This window comes from Elephas maximus, chromosome 2 (genome assembly GCF_024166365.1).
Source record: "Elephas maximus indicus isolate mEleMax1 chromosome 2, mEleMax1 primary haplotype, whole genome shotgun sequence".
Taxonomy (NCBI): domain Eukaryota; kingdom Metazoa; phylum Chordata; class Mammalia; order Proboscidea; family Elephantidae; genus Elephas; species Elephas maximus.
The window spans coordinates 62,586,930-62,605,797 of NC_064820.1; the positions used below are offsets into that span (position 1 = coordinate 62,586,930).

Genomic DNA, 18,868 nt, shown 5'->3' on the forward strand with positions numbered 1-18,868 from the left:
GAATCGATTCAATGGCAATGACTTTGGTTTTTGGATTTTTGTTTCTACAGGATTACTCCAGTTTTCAGCTCCAAGCTAAACTATTTTTGAGGGAAGACTCCGGAGAGCAATTGGTTTTCAATTTAGTAGGAAGCCTATATTTTGGTTGCAGGAAGAGTGGTATTTTTGTTAGTCTTTTCAAGCTAGATATACCCAGGAAGTTTATGATTGAACTTCTCATCAATTATGATTAGAAAAATTAAAGATCTTTGTCCATGTGCTTCGATACACTTGCCATGCCAAAACAGAGCCAAGAACCCATTATTAGAAGTGCTGTGATACAGTGATACACCACACTGAACACAGGAGAGCGGTTTCTGCTTTTCCATACTCTTTATTGCCAACAGTTTTAAATGGTCAACATAAAAAAAAAAAAAAGTTTTGATAATAAATACTGCTCTTTGGGCTGTAATAAATAAAAAGTTTATTAACAAGGAATGCACTTTTCCAGCCACTAATGTCTTCAAAAATTAACAAAAAAAAAAAAAAAAAAATTATATATGGCCATAGTTCACAGTTAAGCAGCCAAAAGCTGCTCCAATTACAGCCTTTAAACAACGTGGGAGCTTCCTCCCTTCTCCCTCCCCTTCAGGAAGTATATTCACAGTTCCAAGTCCTCTGTCTGAAATGCTCTCTTCAGAGAGAAGAGTCAACGCATCTTTCAGCAAAACTGTCTGAACAACCTTTTAAAAGCAGGTATATTGAGAAAAACTGCATCCTGGTTCACCCTTGGATTAGTCCAAAGTCAAGAATTGTATGCTTCAGCCTGCTCTGGTCCCACTCAGTCCAGCAGGCCACAGAGGCGTTGTTTTCGTACCACCACCTGTCCATCTTCTTCAACATGCTGTAGATCACTCTACTGGCTTCCCTGTAGATCTCACAGTGGAAAAGAGGAGTCCCATAGGGTCCATTCAAAAAGTTCTTTAATTACATCTCTGTAAGAGCATGTTCAGAGCATATTCCATACGATTTTTTAATTCTAACGAACAGCCAGACATCAGCAGGGTTGTCAGTCTGAACGTCGTCGATATCCTATCCTCATTAATGTAAGTGAGGAGGTATTCTTCACTTTGGCTACAGATGATGATTTTTGTATGATCATGGTAGAAATTCACCTTTAAAAAAATTAATGTAGAGATTAGATCTTTCAAAATACTCAAGAACTAGAAACGTCAAAGTCTAGTAATTACACTGGCCAGGTGAAAAATAGTTTTCAGGAAATTAACACTCAGTTTTCTGAAAGATGAATTTACCTGAAAGGTGCCATCGTTGAAGAGCATCATTAAGGCTTTGTCAGATTTGAGCCACTGAAGGAGGTAGAGCCGAGGTCTTCGAATATCAGTAACACTAGGCAGATCTCCACCCTGGAAGAGATTAAAAGAATTAGCTGGTGCCTAGAAAGATTTCGCAGTATATGCTCAATTCATCTAAGTGAATGTGGTTCAAACTTCAGGAAACATCTGAATCATGTGAAGATTTTGGGCCCTACCTCCCGGAAATACTGATTCTGTGGATCTAGGTCAGGACATGAGAATCTGAATTCTAACAAGCTTCAAGGTGATGCAGATGCTACTGGACTATGGACTACACTTCCAGACTACACTTCCAGTATCACTGGTCAAAAGCCAGAGTACTTACATCCATGAGGTTCTCCTCCATGTAATGAGAAAAGTACTTCAGCACCGTCACTTGACTAATGAATTGTTCAGGGGCATCTGTTGCTGGGAAAACAGAGCACTGGCCAAGCTCTGCGTAATAGTGAACTGTCCTAAAAAGCAGCAACGATAAGGAGAGAAGAGAAAAAATAAATAGAAGCAGCAGTTAGTTGCTGTTTTTCAGATTTCTTCAGTCCCAAGACTAAAGGCTAACGGGATTTCATTCACTGGATACACTTACTTTTTATCTGGAAGGAGACTCATGTGAGCACCATTGTTGAAAAGGACACCGACTGTATGGTCTGAAAGCTGATACCCGAAGCCGTACTTGTTGGAGTAATCAACCCATTTGGTGACCCACTGAAACGAGGTACTCAGCTGCTCTTTGGGAATGCTGTCAGCTTCTGGCATGTTTTCCAGACATCCTCGAAGAACCCTGGCCACTGTATCTGCAACACTCCCCATGGTACTGTCCTCGAGGCCTGAAAAATTGGAGAAAAATATAAATTTGGCTTTTTCCATGTGAAATAAAGCTTCGAAACAAAGTGACTTCAGTCACTTGGTATTTAGCACCGGCATTTACGGTTTTATTATTTAGAAAAAGAATGACAACCACTCACATTCACTGCTACTGCTGCAGCTGCCAAGGGTCCCTCTGACTATCATGCGAATAGCATCCCCAATCTGCTGCTTGTTTTCTACTGCGGGTGTTCCAGATCTGGCAACTGCAGTGGTAGGCAGCTGGAGCTCCTTAGGAGAGAGAAGAATCGTGCCATGAGTCAAGCATCTAAATTCATTTATGGCTGAGGCTTCGAGGTTAAGATCAGGTTCTGGCAATGGACACCAGCCAGATGAAAGACAGTGCAGTAACGCAATGGCACGCATGGTTAAACTAACAGACACAGGCATTCCTTTCAAAGGGTGAGGAGAAGAGCTTTAAGTCAATAGAACATGCTTGAGTCATGGTAATCACAGGCTGGCTGCTGATTAACAAAGAGAGGAAATGATACAAGGTATTTATGTCCATTTCTTTCTTCCCCAACATACCTCATCTGTCCTATGTTTGTTGGGTTGCTGAGTTATTGAAGTCTTTTTCAAATCATGCCTAAGCTTATAAATTTCTTCATCTTCTTTAGACACTCTATCTGTAAATCAAAGAAAAGAATTGTAAGCGTTACTCTACCTCATCAAGGTAGAAACAGAGCCAGCCATATTTCCTCCTCTTGCATTATTAAGCACCTTATAAGCATCCAAGGCAAAAACAGCACCTTATCACTGCCAGCAGCTGCAGTTATGCAAGGGGCACACGTTAATGGTTAAGAAACAAAAAGCTGCCAATCATAATTTCCAGTGAGGATTTACTATGCTATAAACGCCAATGTTCAATAGCATACAAACATACTAGCTAAATTATGCTAATATAAAAGCTTCTTTTAACTAATCTCTTGAATTTAAATATAATACTGAAAACGTAAAAGGGGAGAAGTCTTATAACTTACTATGTGTATCAATATATCTGGCTTTGTCTTTTTTGCCTCCGAAAAGAGCAGCAGCAGCTTTCTTAAAGAAGTTCTTAGCTGGGCTTGACAAATGGAAATCTGGAACTGTATGACAACAGCTAGAAGAAAGTCTGTCTGGAGTGAAGCCCTGTGGAGTATCAGAAAAGGCTGTCAGAATCCTGTTGCGTAACTGGGATCAATAGCATGTAATGAAAAGACATAAGATTACACACCAACCTGCAAAAAAAAGTCATGTCGAATGATGTCATCCAAACTAGGACGATCTTCTGGATTTTTGGACAACATGCTAGCTATTAAGTGCTTTGCAGGAGCTAACAAGGAAGATGGTATTGTATACCTTGCTTCTCTTATACATCTATATGTTTCTTTCAGATTTGTAGTTTCAAATGGGGGTCTTCCTAATAACATTGTATACCTGTGTGTGAAAAACACTTTCAGTAATAGTTATAAAACAATTCTCTTCAAGTGTTAAAATGTAATTCCAAATTTTCTTTTTAATTCACTCTGGAGCATTTACTTACATTACACAGCCTAAGGCCCAGATGTCTGATTCACAGCCATGTCCTTGTTTGTTGAGAACTTCAGGAGAGAGATAATTCGGGGTACCACATATTGTTCTGGAAGGACAAAATATCAAGATTTTGTTAGCAATTATTCAGGCCCGTTTACACTTAGTTCTCTGGATATGACTTGATGGGAAACAAAACCTTAAAAGTACTATGTTGAATTTCTATTTTGAAATATTTGATCTCAAGTGGCTTTTGATAACTTTTTTAATGCATATGCAATTTTTTCAGCTCAAGTGACAAAGTGTATTTAACCAACCCAGACCAGTGTGATTTCTAGGGAGAGTATAGTATTTTCATATATTTCATGCAAACATGACAGATTTCTTAGACTATCAACGTATGGGTATAAGGTACCCTGCCTGAGCCCATGTCGTTGTTGTGTGCCCATCGAATTGATTCTGACTCCTAACAACCCTACAGTAGGCACTGAATAAATGCTTCCTTAAATTAACATTGTTGTGTTTATAGATTTTATTATCAACGGACCTTCTCTGAAACATTAACTGGAAACTAATCAGGGCCTATTTGATCTTCTTCTCCACAAAACCCTAGCAAGATACATCCTGCTGACTCTTACCTTCTTCTATGCTCCAAGGGTTCCAGCCTGGCTGCCAAACCAAAATCTCCAACTTTTAGCTCCATGGCTTCATTGATAAAAAAGTTTCCTAAATGACAAGCAAAAGGAAACATGAATTCCTTTGAAACGGTGTCAGAACACATATTCACTCAGGAGGCAGGCAGCCAGTTGTTACATTAAAATCACCCATTCTACAGTAAGACTGTATAGGCCACATTTCAATTAATAACACTGATAAGAAAAAAGAGAAAAACAAAAACAAAAAACCTCTTTCTAAAATAAAAATCAGTCTTTGGGGAAAGGGCTTACCTAGTTTGAGATCTCTGTGCAAGATTTCTTGTTCATGAAGGTACTTGAGCCCCGACACAATCTGCCTGAGGTAGTATCGGACTTCTGGCTCTGTCAACACCTTTCTTGCTTTCAAGATATGAGCCATGGACTAGGAAGACAGAAGAAAAAGAGAGACAGAAGCTGTCAGACAAAGTTATGAAAATCAGTTTCCCTTTGCAGGACAAGTGATGAAAGCTGATGTTGCAGTATCATAACCACCATAGCGAAAATTCCGGATATAATGGAACGTGAATACCCTGTCAGCTTTAGGGAAGCAGATGTACTGAAATCGGAGTCAACACTTACCCTTCTGCTGCAGTACTCCAGGAGAATGTATATGTTTTCTTTGTCCTCAAAGTAATGATAAAACTGCACCACATGCTTATGGTGAAGAATCCTGTGAAGCTCTATTTCTTTGTCAATCTGAAAGAAAAAAGCAAGATAGGGCATATTAGCCTTCTGCCACCTCTGAAGAGCCAGCGCTTACACATGCAGAAGACATTTTCCTAACAGGGAAGGGCCATCCCTGCACACAAAGAAAATACTTTACTCAACAGTCATACACACCTTTTCTCTTTGATGAGGTTTGGCTACTCTGCTGTGAGGAATAATTTTTGCAGCATAGACTTTGTTGTTTGTCAAATCTGTCATCTCGTAACATTTTGCAAATCCACCCTGAAAGGAAACAAAGCCGAGACAGAATTAAGTATGGCAGAAAAATCGATGGCAGGCAATTAAATAATAATTAAAAAAAAAACCTATGGGGGAGGGAGGGTGGAAATAGGGAATGTAGTCTGGTTTATTAAAGTCACTTCAAGAGGCAGACGGCATTCGTGAAAACAGTAGTTAAAACAGTTTCTTATCTCCCTTGACAAAGAGAAGCTTTACGGAGGAGGGGAAAAGGTGAGGGAATTGTGTCTGAATAGATTTGTCAAGAAAGTCAATTCTCCGGGCAGGTGGAGGGAGATCTGTCGGGTGTACACAGCCTTCGTTTGTGGGCTCAAGATCAGTTTCCTGGGGCTGCGGGAAGCACACGGAGCAGTAGCTGAGGACGTAAATAAAGCAGATCCCCAGCGCCGTCAGCGCACAAAAGCCAGCGGAGAACAGGTGAGGCGCCCCGTTGCGCCGGGACCGGACCCCAAGAAGCCAAGAAGCGGCCGGGGCGGGGGCACGCCCGGGCAGACCTCCCTCCGCCTGCCTGCCAGCCCGACGCCCGCCGCTCGTCACCTTGCCCAGCACTTTGCCCCGGCAGTAACGCTTCCCCGTCGTGGGGTCGACAATAATCCGCGAGATCTCGGTCCCCGAGTGCGAGTGGTGGTGATGGTGGTGCGGGGCCGCCGGCTGCACCTGCAGCTGGGGCTGCAGCGCCTGCGACTCCTCGGGGTGCTGCTGCTGCCGCTTCTTCTTCGAGTCCCCTCCGCAAGCCTTGCCCAGCGCCTGCTCGCACATCTTGGTGCTGGCGGCCGGCTGGTAGGTGATAGTCCGCAAGAGCTCCATGGCTGCCTCGCTGCCCGGCACTGCCTGCTGCCGCTCCGAGGCGCGGACACACGTCCGAATTTGCCCCCAGCCCGAGATCCCCCCCAACCACCACAAACCGCGCCCGGCACCTTCGTCCACTTGTGCGAGTGAGAACGCTCGGCGGCGTCTTATATAGGGGCCCGGAAGGGGGCGGAGACTCGAAAAGCTCTGAGACGTCACGGACGACGCCCCGCCCATCGGCCTCCAGAGCGCGGGCAGAACCCGAGGTCGGGACGTGGAGCTCGGGAGCTGGCCGCTGAGGAGGCGGGCGCGGCTGGGAAGCCGTCCGCAGGGAGCTCTCGCCGCTACAGAGAGGCGCGCTGAGGTGCCCGGCCGTCTCCCGGACGGCCACTCCGTTCTTCCAATGCTCGGAGCTTGGGCGTTGAAAAAAGCAAACGAGGCTGACGCCCCGCCCCGCCCCCTCCTCGCCGCCCGCCCTGTCGGGCACTTTACTTCAGGTTCCCCCCCTACACCCCGCACAGATCCTTCCTGACGGACCCGCGACCTGACGCGTCTCGTGTCAAGGTGTGAGTGTGCCAGAGTCCATTAGACGGGCACGCAGAGGTCTCTCCCTGGCCTTCGGGGCTGCCGCCCGCCGCAGCGCCGCCCACCCGCGGCTGCGCCCCCAGGCTCGTACGGAACTAGCTCCCCTGTAGTTGGAGGCACCGAGGAAAGGCCCTGCCTGGTGAAAGGAAAGGTTCTTAGAGCGCGGTGTTCCGGGCTCACCGCCCGTTTGGAATGAGGTGGACTCCGGCTCGCAGGCAGATGTGCTGACCAAGCTCGGGTGGAGTTTGAGGTCGGTGAGGCCTCTGCCCAGCCCAAAGAGCGGGCCCCTTTCGGAGGTTAGGACTTGCCCTTAACGTTGGCGAGGGAGGCTGGCACCCCGCGAAGGCTTCCACTTCAGCTTGCCCAAAGACGGGCAGGCAAGAGCGCCACCTCGTGGAATGTTCCAGAAGTTCTGCTAGCGGTTCTGAGTGGGCAGTAGTTACAGTGTGGGACTTTCTGGAAAGGTGAAAAAAAAAAAAAGAAGGGTAGTGGTGGTAAAAGCGCTGTTGGTTCTAATTATGGTTTTGCAATCGAAATCATTTATCACTTAGAATTGGTTATTCAGAGTGTGTCGTTGAAACGGCCCATTAAGCTATGTTGCTGTTAGTTGCCATGGATTCCATTCTAACACCTGGTGACCCTGTGTGTGCAGAGTAGAACAGTTCCAGAGGGTTTTCAAGGCTGTGACTTTTCGGAAGCAGATCGCCAGGCCTGTATTCTGAGGCGCCTCTGGGTGGGTTCCAGCTGCCAACCTTTCAGGTGGCAGAGGAGCACTTAACCTTTGCACATCCCAGGGAATACTTAAGCCATGTGTTGTTGTTAGATGGCATCTTATGGGCTCTGACTCATAGAGACCCTATGTATAACAGAACAAAATGTTGCCTGGTCTTGCGCCATCCTCACAATTGTTGCTATGTTTGAGCCCATTGTTGAAGCCACTGTGTCAATCCATCTTATTGGTGGCTTTCTTCTTTTCCGATGACCTAGTTTGCCGAGCATGATGTCCTAATAAGAGGGATTGGTCCCTTCTATTAACTTGTACAAAGTAAGCGGCACAAAGTCTTACCATCCTTGCTTCTAAGAAGCATTCTGGCTGTACTTCCTCCAAGACAGATTTGTTAGTTCTTCAGGCAGTCCATGGGATATTCGATATTCTTCATAAACACCATAATTCAAATGTGTGAATTGTTTTTTTGTGTGTGTGTGTGTTCCTTTTTTATTCAGCTTTCTCATGCATATGAGACAATTGAAAAGACTGTGGCTTGGGTCAGGGCTCATCTTAGTTGTCAAAGTGACATCCTTACTTTTTAAGATTTTAAAGAGGTGTTTTGCCCAATGCAATACGTCATTTGATTTTTTTTATTGCTGCTTCCACGGGCATTGACTGGTGATTAAAGCAAAATGAAGTCCTTGACAACGTCAGTATTTTCTCTGTTTATCATGTACCTTCCCTTTCTGCTGGAAAAGTCAACCCAAGCCTGTCTGAAGAGGGCGTTGGTAGGATGAGGGGAGTTGCATAAGCAAGTGAGCTAAAACAGTGGGTTAGTCTCCAGTTCCCAGATGCTCCTGTTCAGTTTTACTACTTTGTCATTTTTGTTGTGTGCCTTCCAGTCAATTCCAACTCGTAGTGATCCTATAGGACAGAGCAGAACTGTCTCCATAGTATTTCCTGGACTGTAATCTTCATGGGAACAGATCGCCAGGTCTTTTCTCTACCGATTGGCTGGTGGGTACAACCATTCGACCTTTTGGTTAGCAGCCGAGCACGTAACCATTGTACCACCAGGGCTCATTTTACTAACCTAGGAACACCATATTTTTTCTTGCTGTAATAACAGTAGTGTAGCGTTTATTGAGCACTTACATGCAAGTGGCATAGAGGTTAAGAGCTACAGCTGCTAACCAAAAGGTCGGTAGCTTGAATCCACCAGGCGTTTCTTGGAAACCGTATGGGGCGGTCCTACTCTGTCCTGTAGGGTTGCTGTGTGTCAGAATCAACTGAATGGCAACGGGTATGTGCAAGGCAAGGAGCCCTGGTGGCAAAATGGTTAAGTGCTCAGCTGCTAACCGAAAGGTTGTAGGTTCAAATCCACCAGCCGATCTGCAGGGAATAAAGACCTGGTGATCTGCTCCTGGAAAGATTTCAGCCTAGGAAATTCTATGGGGCTGCTCTACTCTGTCCTATAGGCTATGGCAACATCTGTCCTCATATACATCGGTGGTCTGATAAGGTTATAATAGAATTCAGAAATCCCGATTGGACTGAACTGGGCATAGCAAACTCAACAGCTTCCCACATGCAACACATTAAAGAAACACTTCCAGATACACTAAAACATCTTTAACATAATATACAGTAATAATAATCATGTTTTGATGTATGTCGCAAAGTAGCACACATTATTATGAACCACTGTATGTACTTCTAATTTTTAATACAATAGGCTTTATGGGGATTGGTTCATAACTACTGCTTCACGTAAGTCAGAAGTTCATAACCCAGGGACCAAACCAAAAAAACCCACTGCCGTCGAGTCGATTCCGACTCATAGCGACCCTACGGGACAGAGTAGAACTGCCCCATAGAGTTTCCAAGGAGCACCTGGCGGATTCTAACTGCCGACCTATTGGTTAGCAGCCATAGCACTTAACCACTACACCACCAGGGTTTCTACCCAGGGACTGCCGGTATATAATATGGTGTTCGCACAATGTCCAAATCACATAACATATCCTAGACGTTAAGCAACACACGACCGTATATATTTCATCTACGTTAGAGTCATGTTTATTAGCAGCATACTTAAATCTTTTTATCTAAGTTAACAAGATATGGTAGTTTGTTGATACTGAATTCTAAAAAAAAAAAAAAGCCAGACCCGTTGCTGTTGAGTCAATGCCAACTCATAGTGACGCTATAGGACAGGGTAGAACTGCCCTATAAAGTTTCCAAGAAGCGCCTGGTGGATTCAGACTGCCAGCCTTTTGGTTAGCAGCCATAGCACTTAACCACTACACTATCCTACCAGGGTTTCCATACTGAGTTCCAGAACCATTTAAAAGACCAGATTAATGATGCCTTGGAAGGAATTTAGAAAAAGGATTTGCTCCAGTCGACTATGAAGTTTCCATATGTATAAAAAAAAAAAATTGATTAAATGTACATTTACCAAATATTGTCTCAAATATTTACAACATAACACAGAAATGAGGCCTCATTGGCATTACAAAGTAGGTAGGGAAAGTCTTTTCTCTCTCTCTCCTTTCTCATTATTCTTTAATAAATTCAGGGCAAGCCCAGGCATGCTTCTTACTCCAAAGATTATCAGGGCTGGAATAAGGGGTGGGGCTAGGGGGTGGAGAGGAACAATTACACAACCCTTTTCTTTTTTCATGAACCTAGGGATGACCTTTGCTCTCTAGATTTTTGCAACCGACTCGACTCATTAGCCTGTAGTTGGCTTGCCAATTTGGGAAGTACTACTTTGGAAACCCTGCTGGTGTAATGGTTAAGTGCTACGGCTGCTAACAAAAGGTCGGCAGTTTGAATCCACCAGGTGCTCGTTGGAAACTCTATGGGGCAGTTCTACTCTGTCCTATAGGGTCACGATGAGTCAGAATCGACTTGACAGCAGTGGCTTTGCCTTTTTTTTTTTTTGGACCTTAGTGTTCAAGAACCCCTGCTGGGGCAGTGGTTAAGCACTCAGCTGCTAAGTGAAAGCTCTCTGGTTCAAATCCACAAGCTGCTCCGCAGTCTGTTTCTGTAAAGATTACAGCCTTGGAAACCATATGGGGCAGCTCTACTCTGTCTTATAGCGCTGCTCGATGGCATCGGGTTACCTTAACGTCCCACCCCATTGCCAAACCCATTGCCTTCAAGTCAGTTTCAACTCATAGTGGTCCTAGAGGACAGGGTAGAACCGCCCTGTAGGATTTCCAAGGCTGTAAATCTTTACAGAAGCAGACTGCCACATATTTCTGCCACAGTGCCTGGTGGGTTCAAACTGCCAATCTTTCGGTTAGCAGCCAAACACTTAACCACTGGGCCCCCGGGGCTCCTCCTGTCACGTCCAGACCAAGTTTTACACCCAGCCTTTATTATATAGGTAAATAGTGAGCTTCTTTATGATATTTGTTTATGATCCTCTAAAATAGGAGTCCCTGGGTGTTGCAGATGGCTAAGCCCTTGACTCCTAGCTGAAGGGTTGGTAGTTCGAACTCACCCAGAGGCACCTCAGAAGACAAGTCTAGCAATCTGCTTCTGAAAGGTCACAGGCTTAAAAGCCCTGTGGAGCAGTTCTGCTCAGCATTCATGGGGTAACCATGAGTCAGAATCAACTCAACAACAACTAACAATAAGGTAAAATAATTGTAAAGAATAGGTTGTCATTGTTTTTATTATTTCAATTACAACTTCCTGATTATCATAAAAAAAATTTTTTTATATGTTTACCATATATACTTAATTATTTGATAGACTATTGAACTTTCCACATGAAATTCAGTTCTAGCCTACAAAATATGCAGGCATTTAATAAAAGTCTAACACTGTGTGTGTTAGGGTGTATCCTTTCCAACTGTGAAAATGATCATGAATCTGATTTTTCAGTTTGTAGTGCCATCATGTGGACAGGACCAATATTGTAACTCATAAAACAAAAAAAAGAAAGAAATGTAATTTCCTTTGGAGATAAATCCTTACAAAATATTTTTATATAAATCTGTAAATTTAATGCCATTACAATAAAATTCCAATGGGATTTTAGTGAAGCTTGACAAGCTGGTTGTAAAATTTATATGGAAGTGGAAAGGACCAAGAATAGCAAAGTCACTTCAAAGAAGAGTAAAAGGGGGAGGGGCTTTCTTTACCTGCTATCAGGGCTTATAATGGAGCTATAGCAGTTAAGAAAGTTTGGTTCCATCACAGGGATAGATAGACTGCCCAGTGGAATGCAGAACCTAGGAATAGAGCCTCAAATATATGGAACTTCGACATATGACAGGAGTGTCATAATAGATTGGTGAGAAAAGAAGAGACTATTTAGTAAATGGAACTAAGAATGAATGGTTTCTTCATAGAGAAAAAGGTAAATTCCTGTCTTATGCAATATACAAAAAATCTATTCTGGGTGGAGTAAAGATTCAAATGTCAAGAGCAAAACTTTAGAATATTAATAGAAAATATGGGCATATAACTATAGGGCCAATATGAGATGAGTTCTGAATATAGGGTAGGGAAAATTTTCTTAAAACACAAAAAGTACTAACTCTATAATAAAAGATTAATCTGACTAAAATTAGGAACTTTGATTCATCAAAAGCTACTTTAAAGTAAAACTATGCCTATAAATTAGGAGAAGGTATTTGCATTCATATAACCAACAATTAATACAAGAACATATAAAGAGCCCCTACAAATTTATAGGGGGAAAAAAATTACAACAGAAGCATGAGCAAAAGACACAAGCATTTCACAGAAGAGAAACTATTTGAGCAAAAAAGAAAAAAGGATGAGCTTCTTAACATCATTAATAATCAGGGAAATGAAAATCAAGACAATTTAGAAAGCCTAAAAATATCCAGAGTTGGAGAAGGTGTGCATGAACGATTTACTTATACAGTTCTGCTGGGAGAGTAAATTATCATTCTTATGCCCTACAACCCAGCCAGAAAAATGCTTGTACCTGTGTACCAGGACACGTACACAAGCATAGTCATAGCAGCACTTTTTGTAATAGCAAAACAACTGGAAACAGCCCAAATGCTCATTGATAGGAGGATGGATAAATAAATCCTGGTGCATACAAGTAATCAAAAAAAAAAAAAACCAAACCCAGTGCCATCGAGTCGATTCCGACTCATAGCAACCCTATAGGCCGGAGTAGAACTGCCCCATAGAGTTTCCAAGGAGTGCCTGGCGAATTTGAACTGCCAACCCTTTGGTTAGCAGCCGTAGCACTTAACCACTACGCCACCAGGGTTTCCATACAAGTAATAGGATATTAAAAAAAAAAAAAAAAAGCCATCGAATCAATTTTGACCCATAGTGACCCCCCTGTATTACAGAGTAAAATGGTCCTGACAGGTTTTCTTGGCTGTGACCTTTATGGAAGCAGATCTACAGGCCTTTCTTTCGCTGTACCACTAGATGGGCTTGAACCGCCAAATTGTAGGCTAGCAGCCTATCACACACGACGTGCACCACCCAGGGATCTTATAGGATATATTGCAACAGTGAAAATGAATGAATTACAGATATCCACATCAATATGGTTGAATCTTAATAATGTTGAGTTATAAAAAGACAAAATTACCCTTTTTATAAAATTCTAAAACTACATCTAAACAGTATTTTGTTTAGGCATGCATATATATCTGACTAAAAATATTATTTTAAAAAACTAAGGGAGTGTTAAACACACAATGGAAAGTAGTAGTAATATGGTGTGGGTGAGGACTGAGGAGGAATATTCAAGTCCATATAAGTTATTGTCAATGATCTAATCCTAGGGTTAGATAGCAGGTTCATGGGTGTTATTATAATTCAATTAAAAAAAAAAAAAAACACTCAAATGGGTCATGCATGCATGCAGAAACCAATGATAACTATGTCATGAGCCAAGAAGTCCAGCTAGGCCCACCTTAAATCCAAGTTAAAAAAAAAAAAATTACTTCTGCCAAGCAAGTGATGTGAGGAAAATAAAAGAATGAGAAAAACGTTTTGATATGTGAGTGTGTTCCCAAGAGGATTCGAGAGATAGGTTGGGCATGTTAAATCCTGCATGATCTCTAAAACTTCACCTGAAGAGTGAAAAGAATCCAAACCTAATTTTATATTCATGACAACATAGGTAATTGATTAGATATCTAAATTTAATGTCCAACTCTTTGAAAAGTAGCTTAATGAATAAAAAAATAATAGGTTAATTTTAGAATTTAAAATTAAACATTAAACATGTGAACTATCTTTTATGTTATGTTCATTTTACATGCTGGCATTTTGAAAAAGAATAAAAACCCTGTGGTAAATCTTGCCAGTAATCTTTGACAGAGGTTTATATTACACATATTTTAAAATGTTTGACCAAAAATGATTTTATTTCTTATTTATTACCTTTATCCACTCATCCATCCGCCAGTTTTTTGCATGTGATAATAACAATATTTCAGGACAACTTTTATTTCCCCATTCACTGTTGCACCAACCTCAGTATATTGTTGTGGACTTAAATCTCCCTTTGCTGATACACAGTGATAACACCAATCAATACTGTAAAGTTTTTAAGGTTTTTTTTTTAAATGCAGCTATTCCGTTAAGTCCTACTCACTGCGTTGTTGCCTTGGGCAGCACCAGCGAAAAAAAGAAATCTGGCATTTGAATCTATATTAGACAGCACAATTATTTACTTTCTAAGGTCAATTCATTTAAAACTTTATGATTAAAAAACAAATCATTCCATGAACATAACATAAACAAAAACAAGCTAAAGGTGCTTTAGTTTTTCCTCATTCTTGGAAGTGAAAACCTCCCATAAATATTTTTACTATTAAAATCTTGTCTTACTGACATGTTAAAAAAAAAAAAAAAATTAGAGAAAAACTTCCATTCTTCCCTGTTTGGATTCTTAACAGTTTGCTTATCCTCAGCGCATGAACTTCTAAATTTCCTATTCATTTACGACTGTGTCTTCAAATATATACTTAAAAAAAAGATGAAAACTTTTTTTTCTTACACTATACAGTCCATTGGAATTTAGACTCTTCAGAGTATTACCAACATCACAATGAAATCTCATTAAATTAGAATCTTATGCATACATCAGTATCAACATGAAAAAAACAAACTTGCCATCGAGTCAATTCCAACTCATAGTGACCCTATAGGACAGAGTGGAACTGCCCCATAGAATTACCAAGGAGTGCCTGGTAGATTCGAACTGCTGACCTTTTGGTTAGCAGATGTAGCACTTAACCACTACGCCACCAGGGTTTCCAAATATCCACCTATAGTCCCTTAATAGCATTTTCTTTAAAGAACTTGCTTTTGCCATTTCTGTTTTAACAGTGGAATTTTATGAGGTCCTGTTTTACTATTTTTAAGTCTACTTGAAAACACTAGTTAGTAATTGTTCGTTACCCCTGAAAAATTATTTTATTAGGAAATTTATGGGTACCTTAGATGGGAAATCAAAAGGTGGAGAAAAAAATCTGGGTAGATTTAGTTTTAGCTTCCCAGGACAACACAAAGACAAATAAAGATTATTAGAACTATTCCAAAATGCTGCTTTAAACACAGAATAAATAGCTAAAGCTATTGAACTTATATTTCTTATCAAGCTTGATAAACGAAGGGTGATTTAGCACACAATAACAAAGTGCACGCCCTCCCTGTCAGTGGATGGTTGTTTTATTAACCGGTTCAGAGAAAATACTACCCACTTTGGTGACTGCTCTGGAGTCCCTGGGTGGTGCAAATGGTTAAAAGCTTGGCTCCTAACCAAAGTGTTGTCCGTTTGAATCTACTCTGAGATGCCTCAGAGGAAAAGCCTGGCAATCAACTTCTGAAAGATCACAGCTATTGAAAATCCTGTGGGAAACCCTATGGAGCTCAGTTTTACCCTGAAACACATGGGGTCTCTATGAGCAGAATCTACTTGACAGCAATGGTTTGTGTGTGTGGTTTTTTTTTTGTTTTGTTTTCTTTTGTGACAACTATAACCCCAGGGTCTTTTTCCTCTTGAGGATTTCCAGTGAAGAACATGCATACATGTAAAACTGTTCTTTACTTTGAATATCCTGGTTCCAGTGCCTTTTTGTTCTTCCCAATAAAATCTCTTCCAGGGAGTCAAGGAGAGTTACAACTCAAAGTTGCTAAAATGCTTCAAAAGCAGTCACTCTGGAAGGGCCAGTTAGCTTTGTGCTTGCCTCTTTCACCAGAGTCTAGACTTATATTATTCTTTTTCCATTTAAGAACTGAACTGTTTTCATTAACTAAAGGTTTTTTGTTTTTTTAGTTCTGTCCCACTTATTCTGTGTGTGACCTCTGTCAAGTTATTTTGAGTCTCTTTCCCCGTCTATAAACTGGAGACAACACCACCTACCAAATAGGGTTGTTGTGAGGATTAAATGACATAGTCCATGTAAAATGCTTTCAAAAGTGTTGGAATATATTAAGTGTTCAATATATATTAACTATGAGGAACTTCTAATACCAACCACATCCACTGCCGTGGAGTTGATTATGACTCATAGCAACCCTATAGGACAGAGTAGAACTGCCCGATAGGGTTTCCAAGGAGCGGCTGCTGAATTCAAACTGTCAACCTTTTGATCAACGGCCTAAGCTCTTAAGCACTGTGCCACCAGGGCTCCCCAATAACAACATAGCTATATAAGTTAGCTTCCCCCCCACCCCCCGCCACTTCTAATCCAAGAAACTATCTAAAAGAAGAATGGATAATAAGACCACGACATCCATTTTTGGTATACAAAGGAGAAAGACTGTATTTGTACAGGCTGCCAAAAACAAGCATAGTTGTTCAGAATTTGCATTAGAAAATCTTAAACAACAATTGGATCAAATAAAAATTGCAAACCTAAACCTAAATTTCAGAGTATGTAGAAAAAATAATGATAAAATGTTATCAGGACCTAAGTTATACAGCTAAAGCACGTAGTTCTCAACTGGGGCAATTTTGACCTCCCTTGGGACATTTACTATGTCCAGAGACATTTTTGGCTGTCACAACTCGGTGGTGGAGTGGTATTCACATCTAGTGGAAAGAAACCAGAGATATTGCTAAACATCCTGGAATGCGCAGAACATCCCCCACAACAAAGAATTGTCAGGCCCAAAATATCAATAATACTGAAGCTGAGAAACTCTAGCTAAAGTAATACTCAGAGGCAAATTCACAGCCTTAAATACTTCTATCAGTAAATGAAGAAGAATGAAAATAATCCTGTGTATTTACAAACAAGTAATAAAACGTATAAAGTGTTAGCTAGCTCACACTCTGCTCCCCCCACAACAAAAGAGAGGTAAGGGAAAGAGTAAATATACTTAAACAGAACTGAATGGAAATGTGAAAGAGAAATGGCATTCTGCCAATAGCAGTGACTTTAGCCTGGTTCTGGGGGCTCAGCATGGTACCTGCAACCTGGGATATTCAATCACTGTGAAAGGAGAAAGCCTTGTCAAAGAGGTGATGTACTGGGGCAGCTGGCTGTGCACTGTGACGAGAAAAATTATCAGTGGTGACAGGCAGCAAAGAGTCTTATTTTTCGTTTTAGTAAATTTGACAAAAATTGAATTATATAGAAAGGTGGAAAGAAGAGTACAATGAATATTCATATATCTACTACCTAGATTGACTTTTTGCCATATTTGCTGCATCTCAAATCTCTCTGACGTACCATTGAAGAGTATTTTACAGATACCATAATACTATCCCTAAATACTTACTCATGTGTCTCTTAATATAAGGAAATTCTTATATGTATTTCCAATACGCTTATTACACTTTTCAAAATAATAACTCTTCAATATCTAGTGTTGTTGTTTTTAGGTGCCATTGTACACCTATGTACAACAGAAGGAAACACTGCCCAGTCTTGTGCCATCCTCACAATCGTTACTATGTTTGAGCCCATTGTTGCAGCCACTGTATCAACCCATCTCATTAAGGGTCTTCCATTTTTTTCCCTGACCCTCTACCAAGCATGATGTACTTCTCCAAGCACTGGTCCCTCCTGATAACATGTCCAAAGTACATGGGACAAAGTCTTGCCATCCTCGCTTCCAAGGAGCATTCTGGCTGTACTCATTCCAAGACAGATTTGTTCATTCTTCTGGCAGTCCCTGGTATATTCAAGATTCTTCTCAAACCCCATAGTTCAAAGGCATCTATTCTTCTTTGGTCTTCCTTATTCATTGTCCAGCTTTTGCATGCATATGAACCAAAAACCCTTGAAAATACCATGACTTGAGTCAGGCACACCTTAGTCCTCAAGGTGACATCTTTGCTTTTTAACTCTTTAAAGAAAGAGGTCTTTTGCAACAGATTTGCCCAATGCAATACATCCTATGATTTCTTGACTGCTGCTTCCATGGGTGTTGATTGTAGATTCAAGTAAAATTAAATCCTTGACGACATCAATCTTTTCTCTATTTATGATGTTGCTTTTTGGTCCAGTTTTGAGAATTTTTGTTTTCTTTATGTTAAGGTGTAATCTATACTGAAGGCTGTGGTCTTTGATCTTCATCAGTAAGTGCTACAAGTTCTCTTTGCTTTCAACAAGCAAGGTTACATCATCTGCATATTGCAGGTTGTTGATAAGCCTTCCTCCAATCCCGATGCCATATAACCCAGCTTCTCCAATTATTTGCTCACTATACAGATTGAATAAGTATGGTGAAAGGATACAACCCTGACGCACACCTTTCCTGATTTTAAAATATGTAGCATCCCCTTTTTCTGCTCAAACAACTGCCTCTTGGTCTATGTACAGGTTTCTCATGAGCACAATTAAGTGTTCTAGAATTTCCATTCTTCGCAATGTTATCCATAACTTGTTATGATCCACACAGTCAAATGCCTTTGCATAGTCAATAAAACAAAGGTAAACATCTTTCTGGTATTCTGTGCTTCCAGCCAAGATTCATCTGACATCAGCAATGATATCCCTTGTTCCATGTCCTCTTCTGAATTCAGCTTGAATTTCTGGCAGTTCCCTGCCCATGTACTGCTACAATTGTTTTTTAATTACCTTCTGCAAAATTTTACTTGTGTGTGACATTAGTGATATTTGATAATTTACAAATTCTGTTGGATCACATTTCTTTGGGATGGGCACAAATATGGATCTCTTCCAGCTGGTTGACCAGGTAGCTGTCTTCCAAATTTCTTGGCATACACAAGTGAGCGCTTCCAGCATTGCATTCATTTGTTGAAACATCTCAGTTGGTATTCTGTCAATTCCTAGAGTCTTGTTTTTTTTCAGTGCCTTCAATGCAGCTTGAACTTCTTCCTTCAATAGCATCAGTTCTTGATCATATGCTACCTCCCGAAAAAAAAAAAAATTGAGTGATGACGATGAGGAAAATAGAATATT

At 41.1% G+C, this 18,868-nt stretch overlaps 1 protein-coding gene across 1 annotated transcript; it reads right to left on the reverse strand.

Annotated features, from left to right (window-relative positions):
- Positions 1 to 383: 383 nt before the first annotated feature.
- PLK2 (polo like kinase 2) lies at positions 384 to 6,318 on the reverse strand. The gene is made up of 14 exons (XM_049864072.1): positions 5,918 to 6,318; positions 5,258 to 5,365; positions 4,997 to 5,113; positions 4,670 to 4,799; positions 4,361 to 4,448; positions 3,736 to 3,831; positions 3,431 to 3,629; positions 3,194 to 3,341; positions 2,742 to 2,839; positions 2,315 to 2,444; positions 1,936 to 2,176; positions 1,678 to 1,807; positions 1,293 to 1,403; positions 384 to 1,154 (listed from the first exon to the last, which is right to left on the reverse strand). Exons 1-14 carry the CDS (start codon positions 6,185 to 6,187, stop codon positions 963 to 965), a joined length of 2,058 nt encoding a protein of 685 aa, XP_049720029.1. The 5' UTR covers positions 6,188 to 6,318; the 3' UTR covers positions 384 to 962.
- Between the last annotated feature and the right edge of the window lie 12,550 nt (positions 6,319 to 18,868).